This window comes from Rhagoletis pomonella, unplaced genomic scaffold (genome assembly GCF_013731165.1).
Source record: "Rhagoletis pomonella isolate Grant_MI unplaced genomic scaffold, Rhpom_1.0 Rhpom_scaffold_00001, whole genome shotgun sequence".
Classification (NCBI taxonomy): Eukaryota; Metazoa; Arthropoda; class Insecta; order Diptera; family Tephritidae; genus Rhagoletis; species Rhagoletis pomonella.
In genome coordinates, this window is record NW_023458555.1 from 687,413 (window position 1) to 696,551 (window position 9,139).

The window sequence follows — 9,139 nt, forward strand, 5'->3', positions numbered from 1 at the left end:
TTTTTTCGTTCTTTCCTTCCCGCGTGATCTTGTGTCTTTCGTTCATGTCACTACTCGTACAATACGAAAGTAGCTCAGCGAGAAGACCTCCGACTCAACCATCGTTGGTCGCGAGTTCAAATCGCGGTGGAGGCGGGTGTGTGAGTTTTCAAATTCAATCAATTTAAATTGTTGCATGCAGTTAGATATATATATATATATTTTTTTAATAAAATATGTAACAAAAACGGAATCTGTAAAAAAAGAAAAAACGAAAAAAATTTCCAATTATAGAATCGCAAAAACGTTTCCTTTAAAAAAAAACTGGAAACCGGTTAAAAACTGGTTGCCAAGTAATGCACTGGGCGGCAATTGCCACCGCCAATGACATCGCCGTATAAAACTGGACAGTTGAAAGCATTACTTGGGTATTGAGCTAGAACTGGGACTGTCGGCAAAAGGTCTAGTCCTACGCTAGTTCTAGGCTAGTCAGATTTTCTGCAGAGTACTTACATACATACACACCCACATACATAGTCGAAAACAAAATGCGCACATTTGTGGTGGCCTACCAGAAGCGGGAAACGAGGCCAAATTCACTCGCATTTGAACGGGAACAAAGCGTCCAGTGGCTAACCCAAAGGGTGGGCCGGCATTTATGTTACATTATAGTGGCACTAAAGTTCAACGTGCACCGGGTGAAGTGCGCTTGGACTAGACGGACGTTAAGGCGGCAGAGTGTTTGGGACAGTTTTACGGTTGCTGCCGGGCAATGATGCTGGCTGGCAAGGTGTCTGTTGGTTGATATCTCTGTTCGAGTAGTTTGCCGATGGGTCAACCGATAGCCTTTGACTGCGTTCTTGTTGTGTCATCGCCGGGCATTGTTGGGTGTAGCCACTGAACGATGTCATGATTAGCTAGCATTCTACATATAATCATTTCGTGCCTTTGCTTGACTGGGAGAGTCACTGCCTGAGTTGAACATATTTTACAAACGTTGGGAATCCCACAATTACAGAAATAAATAAAGCATGCTGCAGGGGCCAAGTGTGGCTTTAGGAAATAAAAAATTAAATATATAAAGCTAACAACTCTTACACATATATGTATGTATGTATGTATATTAGGGTTGTTGCGAATATTATTCTGAAATAAAAGTTCTTTCCGGATAACAAACAAACCGCCTGTCCAAATTAAACAAATTTGGGATCACATAATAGAGGACTGAAATAGCTTTTAAGCAGAAATAACGAACGACCTGTATTTATATATTTTTTTTATAATTTAGTACTAAAGAAATTCATTTACCTGACACAAGGTTTGTTCTATGGTAATTAATTAACATTTTCTATTGAAATATTTATCAATACAGTAAAACCCGCTTAAGTAGCTCACGAAATATGTCAGCTTTTTGAGCTACTTAGGCGGGTTGGGTAATTAAGAAAACCCGCTTAAGTACCTCGATGCGGGTACTTAAACTAATCTTTTTGTTAACTTACATAAATATGTAATTCCTTGAATAAAACATGAACATTTAATGAAGTATACGTAATTTAAAACCAAGATCGTAGCATTATTTACACTTAAAGGAAAACTTTATTAAAAAAACAAATAAAGTAACGCTATGTCATTTTCAAAAGAATTAAATTAAAAAGTCATTAATTATACATATTTATATATACATACATATAAACAGGGCATATCATTTTGAACCAAATTCAAATACCATAGAAACCTAAATATAAGCTTAAAATTTTGCATAACACTGGGAAAAATTCATCAAAATTTCAAACTTGTTTTGCAGAAGTGTTAAAATTTTTTATGAGTATACAGTTTTGTAGCCCATTTAGCGTAATAATGCGCAAGGTTCAAGTGGCTGAGAATTACTGTTGATTTTTTAGAATTTTTTGCCGAAGGTGTGTAGTGTTGCCACTGAATTTCAAAATATGCAAATGTTTGAATAAATTTAAGAAAAGCAATTAAAAGGAGAAAATTATAAGTAAAATGTTAAATGGGGTACGAAAAACGTAGGTACTTAGGCGGTTTGGGTACATAAGCGGGGAGGTACTTAATATAAGGATTTCCTTCAGAATACATTAAAAAATTCACAATGCTCAAACATGTTGGGAACTTAAGTGGGTTAGGTACTTAAGCGGGAGGTACTTAAGCGGGTTTCACTGTATATTATGATAACTAAGTATACAAATGTAACTATACTGAGAAAAAATAAACTTTTATTTATATATGTCCGATCAGTTTGTATTTTGTGAAAATTTATTTTGTGATATGCTTGTCTGATCTATTTATTTAGTGTAAATAAAACGAGGTTATTTCACTTACGGCCCAACGTTTCGCTAATCTTCTTAGCATCTTCAGGGGCGTGTTAATTTAATTGTAAACAGTTCGTCATTAAATTAATTACATCTATTAGAATCGATACCACCTTATGTGGTAGTTTTGTCTAAACTCTTCGTTTCAAGGTACTTCAATAGTGTCATAATCTAAAATATACAAATATTTGGGGTGTTCACAGCTCCTAATAGTGTCTTTAAATATTGGCGTCTACATTTTAAGACGTTTTGTAATCGTAAAATCTGTGGTGTTGTTGTTTTTCATACAAATTTGGAAAACGACGCCGTCTACATTTTATCACACTCAAAGGTATGCTTTTTACGCGTCTACACGTCTACATTTTGAAATTACCGCTACCTCTTCCTCTATGTTTTGTAAAAATTGTATAAATCTATCGATTACCAGTAGCTCACTAGATGAAAATATGTATTAATATTTACTATGGGAGTATATCCTCAGTAGACACGAATAAAAGCGCGAAATCAAAAGTTGACCGCGAAAAAAGACGCATAAAAAAACTTCAGCGAAGAAAGGCGCCTAAACTTAGTCGACGGCGAAGAAAGACGCCTAAACTTATTTACGCGGTCAATAGTATGTACATTCTCCAAAGAGTTTTTGGGGAATATTGCTGAAGTGAGAGTCCTTGGCTAGGTGTAAGTCTATATTAACGCGTCTGCGTTGTGTTAAAATGAAACTTTTAAAGGTATCATTTTTCGGTATGAATATAACCATTAATAATAACGGGTGATTTTTTAAGAGCTTGATACCTTTTTTTTTAAAAAAAACGCATAAAATTTGCAAAATCTCATCGGTTCTTTATTTGAAACGTTAGATTGGTCCATGACATTTACTTTTTGAAGATAATTTCATTTAAATGTTGACCGCGGCTGCGTCTTAGGTGGTCCATTCGGAAAGTCCAATTTTGGGCAACTTTTTCGAGCATTTCGGCCGGAATAGCCCGAATTTCTTCGGAAATGTTGTCTTCCAAAGCTGGAATAGTTGCTGGCTTATTTCTGTAGACTTTAGACTTGACGTAGCCCCACAAAAAATAGTCTAAAGGCGTCAAATCGCATGATTTTGCTTATTTACGAAGCCATTCAACCAGAAATGAGCCTCATCGCTGAACAAAATTTGTCGATAAAAAAGCGGATTTTCTGCCAACTTTTCACACATTCAACACATTTCGAACCGAACACTGATTTTGGTAATAAAATTCAATGATTTGCAAGCGTTGCTCGTTAGTAAGTCTATTCATGATGAAATGTTAAAGCATACTGAGCATCTTTCTCTTTGACACCATGTCTGAAATCCCACGTGATCTGTCAAATACTAATGCATGAAAATCCTAACCTCAAAAAAATCACCCGTTATAAAAAGTGTTTTGAAAAATACTAGATTTGTATTTTGGTTATTAATTTGATACGAAAAAACACAAGTTTTACCCTTCACAATATCAAATTGAGACCTGTATAGTTTTTTTGGTTCTCTTTGGTTTTAATGTAACAACGAAAAATATTTCAATGTAAGAACGAAAAATATCATTTAAATAAGATGATTTATGAGGAGAAATAGATACTCGAAAGTTTCACGTTGATGGCTAAATAGCATCGTCCTGATGACAACTTTTTTTTGAGGGTGGAGAATGTAATTAATTTTTATGTTAAGTACATGTAAATAGCAAATAAGAAATTTTGATTAATTTGTTCGGATTTTGAGGGTTTTTCATTTGTTTTTGAGGAATTTAATAATATTTTTGTGGCAACACTGAAGTTAAGGTAGGCAATGGCAAACCTCCGAGTGTATTTCTGCCGTGAAAAACAGCTTCTCATAAAAATACAACCGCCGTTCGGAGTCGGCGTAAAACTGTAGGTTCCCTCCACTTTATGTGACAACATCAAGGCGCACGCCACAATTCGTAGGAGAAGCTCGGCCAAACACCAACGTATGTGTAAGCGCCAATCCATTATAAGACTCTAAAAGGAAAGCCAACTACTCTATTTAAGATAAGTTAGCTATTCGAGTTTCTCATCCACAAGCTAGTAACTATGAATTGCATTACTTATTTGCTATCTTTCCTATCAATTTTTAAGTATGGTGAGTAAACTACCCGAATTTTGTAAACAATTTTTAATGCCTTACATACCCTGCCGGTTCCTGTTTGCCATTAAGAATAAGTTGGGAAAACGGCAAGAAATGTGAAAATGAAATTAAAAGTTTGCGACGTTTGAATCTTATTTTGCAATGCAAACACGATAAAATGAATCGAGCAAGCGTAGTGGGCTACGTCAAACATTCGGCCCGTCCGCTCACCCAGAAGCATGCAAATATTTTAGTGCTGCCGGAGCTACTCAAACGCACCATGAATATTGTGCTGTAATTAAGATCATATTTCCGTCGTCTTTTCTCCGCCACCACCGTCTCTCCAATCCTCCCCTTCCACACCGCTCCATCCCGCTTTCTTTCGGCTACGCTTAAGTTATTGTGATTTTTTGAGTCGTCGCTGCTAAACCGTTTGCAAAACTTTTAATTGGAAAGCGGGTTGATTACGAAAATAAAGCGGCAGGAGCCGACGCGCCGGCGAACATAATTTTAGGCAAGAAAACATTTATTACCGCTCAAAGCACACACACTCTGATATGTACTATTTATTCCCTCGACTTGTTCTTGTTTACCTTTAAAGAATGCAACCCCAAATAAAATCTCAACAGAGGAGTTTGCCTAAAAGAATCTTTTGTGAGTTTAGTAGAATGGGGTCCCTCACTCAAGATAAGCCTTCAATTTGCATGAGCGCAGGTACCAATGCGTGAATAGTGAAAAACTTTCTTTTGAACTCACAGCCCCCCCCCCCACACACACACACTTGCAAAATCTCAAATGCTTTCGCTGGTGGATGGCAGGCAGACAAACGCTTAATTACTCCGACTGAACTTTTCACTTTGGGTGTAAAGCGTGTAAAGGCCGCTGTTGCACTAATGCAATTTTCTTTTCTGACGCAAAGCACTGAATTATAATTAAAAGAGCAAATTGCACAGCTCTGAAACTAAAACGAAAACTGGCCGCGCGATTGAGGGCTGCACAAAGCGGCGAGAGGAGCCAAAAGGATTAAATAATAAAAATGCAAGAAAGCACCTTTTAAATGGTGGTTGCGAATATTGCCATGCCGGGGAAGCTGTAAAGTGTGTTGCCAGCATGGCACTGAATGTGCATCAAAGCATGCCGCACACCAAATTCCTGAAAACTGAAATCTTTTTGCATGTTTGCAAGAAAAAACATAAGCGCTGGTGCGCTTTGCAGTCGTCGTCGTGGTGCAATCGGATGTGTGTGTGCGTGCGCGAGTGTGCATGTTGTGTGTGCAAGGGTCTATGTGCGGGCGGCATGCAGCCTTTGTGTATTCCGGATTTGGGTCAGTGTGGCGCGCGCAGTCAGGGAAATTGATACTGTAAATATACTGACTGACGTCGGCGACCAACCCAGTACAGTCACATACACACACGCGCACCCACACGCACGCACATGCAGTGGACCGACTATTTTTCGTGTGTGTTTGTTTTTTACGATCTAACCAAAGTGTGTAAGCGAGTTTACTTCTCAACTTCCGACAGTCGCTCATTTCATTTCTTCTCAAGTCCATCTTTCACTGTTCTGCATTCTTCTGGCGTAGCTGGCTGGTTGTTTTTTAGCAATAAGTTCACTCGTAAATTGTGGCCAAGTTTATGTGAAAAGGATAAAAGATAAAGCATAAGAGCCAAATAACATTCGCATTTCAGTTTTTGCGCTGCAGATGTTCATAAATACGACGCTGGCTGTTTTTTGTTAGCTGCTGGCTGCTGGCTGGTTGCTGGTTGTTTGGTTGTTTGTTTGCCTGGTGGCCGGTGTGGCTTTCTCGGTTGCAAGTTTGTTGCATTTAACATGAATTCGTAAATGATGTGGAAAATCCCCCCTTTCAGTGATATTAAAAATACACTTATACATATATATATATATACATATGTACATGTGTACTTGGGTAAACGGTACCCGCAATACGTACTTTCAGTGGCGAGTTACACTTTCGCATTAGCAACTTGATCCTTTTGAATTACTTTTCGGAAGGTTACGACATTTCCACTAAAGGATCATTTTACGAATACACTGGAAAAAAATGATTTATTACTAAACGGCATACTCGATGCTCAGAGACTTCATTATTTAATTATTAAATTTTTGTGAAAATTGCAGATTGCCACTTTTTCATCGCCACATTAACTGTCTGACAATTAAGCAGATTCTGTCATTTCATGCTTCCATAAAAAATGGCCAAAATACTTGAAATTTTATTACTCATTTTTATTTCATTTAAAATCTTCTTGCACTTACGTAGAATCGAAATTTGTTTTTAAAGAGATGAAGACCGATGCTATTATACTAATTTAAGTTAATAACTTCCATTCTAGCCTGAATCCTAACAACAAATCATTAATTTTTTCCAGACCCTCTCCAGTTGTAAAAATATACCAAAAGTAGGGAGTATTTACTTCGGAGTCATGAGGTCCATGCGTCCCAAAGTAAGTTCCACCTCAAGTTTCTCCAACGACATGTGGGTAAAAGAACAGATCTAATGTGTATTTAATTACGCGTCAAAATGTGTAATTTCAGTATCTGAATTACATAACTCAAAAACAAACATGTCCGATGAAACTGCAACAGCTCTGGTTTCTATGGACTCCTATCGCAAAATCGGGCAGATGGCATGAAAGTTTTTTAAATACAGTGGCGTAAGTATAAATAGAGAAGAGACATTTTGGCATTTTTTGGTTTTTCCCTTATGTAACAAAAACCATGTAAGTCCATATTTCAAACTTTGTACAAAAATTAGGAAAATTCGACAAAGTCTTAACAAAATGTTGAGCTTTTTAATCAGATTTCTTAGAAACATTTTGAGTATGCAGTTTTTAAGCCCATTCAATTTTAGCGAATAATAAAGTGCAGTTTGAAGTAGCTTAGACTTATTGTTGCTTTTTTGCTTACGGTGGCGAAAATATAAATAGGGAAAAGACAACTTTTTTAATAAAAAACTTCAGTTTTTAGGAATGGTTAGCGAATTTAATAAAAAAGATAGGAATTTTAAGGGAAACTACTACTAGTTCGTTTTAAAAATATGTATATACTATATAATTACTTTATGTAACAATGTGCATATTCAAAACATTTAAATTGTGTAAAGCTAGTAACACATTCGAAACGACGCGACGTTTTAAGACTTTATATTATGTAGATAATTATTTTGGCGACGACACGGCAACACCGCGACTAACTGTGGCCATATGATCAGAAAAATATTACGACCATCTAATACGCAACTGTTCAGTTGATCAGAAGTACAAAACAACGCGTTCAGAAGGTGCAATCGCAACAGTTACTGAGCTGTTGCGCCTTCTGAATGTGCCCATTGAAAAACCGGCAAAAACGATTTTTTAATCAAAACTTTGTTTATATCAAACTCTTCTTTGTATCATGATGCTTCCCAGTATACTTTCATCTGGAAATACTTTTGAACAGACTTACATTGCACGGCAGATAGGCATGTGTGCCCGCCTGGCTGATCACCGTCTGGTAGTCGTCTATGGATGGCGTTGGCCTTGGTGTGGTGGTTGGTGGCGGGCGTCTGGTAGTCGATTTCACTATATTGGTTGTCACTGTAGGAAATGGAGAAGCGGTTGTAGTGCCGTTCATAGGCTCGCGCTCGCCTAATGCCCCAGATGCTGCTCCAGTCAACGCTTTCGATCCAGACTTTGACGTCACTGTTGTCAATGAAACGCCGTTAACACTGAGCGTAGAGGGGAGCTCCAGCGACTGGGTACTTTTTCTATTTTTCATCAGCGTTGATTTGTTCGTATTCGCCGGCGTTTGTTTATAATGAATGGCGTTGCTAATCAAATTGCTATCATTTGCTGCGGCGATGGCTGATGTCGTTGACGACGTTGCCGGTGTTGATATTATTGCTGAAAAGGGTGGCTGTTGTTGCACTTGACGAGCGTATTGTTGACGTAGCTGCCGCAGTGGTTGTTGTTGCTGCATCATGAGTATATTGCTGGCAGCATTTTGGTGACTACTAAAGTAATTGTTATTGCTGTTGTATAGGAAATTATTGCTGTTATTACTGCTATCGCTATCGCCGTCGGTGTCGCTGTCGGTGTCGCTGTCGGTGTCGGTGTGGTTGTCGCCTTTCTGTATCTTTGGACGCTGTAGAGGGTGGGTTTGTTGCTGCTGCATTGGCCATCGTTGTGTATTTTCACTACTAATGTGTTTAGTGCCGGCACTGACGTCAGGGTTGTTATTGTCCTTGCCACCTCGGGCTTCAATCAGCATTTTGTTGTAGTCGTAATTGTAATTGTGTTTGCTGTTATGTGTGTCCACCTGACTGTAGGCACGCACACTGCCTGAGGCGTTTTGATATTTCTGCTGTTTTGAACTTTCGTCGCTTATCGTTCTTATCGGAAACAATGTTGCAACCAGTTGCGAAGCGGCTGCTGCCGACAGCGATTCTATTGTTGTCGCTCTGCTTATCGTTGAAGCCAAGTTCGCCTCAGTTTTTGAAATTGGTGCTATTCTTGTGGTCACTACTGCAACGGGTGTCACAGCAGTTGTTGACTCGGCAACCATTGGGTCACCTTGGCTTCCGCCATTTTCACGTCTTTCACCTCTCTCACCAGCGGCTTGCTGGCCATTCTCCTTATCAACAGTTACTAAGCGACTTAATGATACCTTTGTTCGCTTTGTTGTCACATCAACTTTTCTTGTTGACTGCGTTGAACTTCCGCTGAATGCT

At 38.3% G+C, this 9,139-nt stretch overlaps 1 protein-coding gene across 1 annotated transcript in view; it reads right to left on the reverse strand.

Moving 5' to 3' along the window:
* LOC118735627 overlaps positions 1 to 7,976 on the reverse strand; it is a gene marked incomplete at its 3' end in the record, with an annotated part of 64,857 nt that extends 56,881 nt beyond the window's left edge. Inside the window, 1 exon segment of the mRNA XM_036465487.1 lies at positions 7,876 to 7,976. Within this exon segment, the coding sequence (XP_036321380.1) occupies positions 7,876 to 7,895 (20 nt within the window). The 5' untranslated portion in view covers positions 7,896 to 7,976.
* Between the last annotated feature and the right edge of the window lie 1,163 nt (positions 7,977 to 9,139).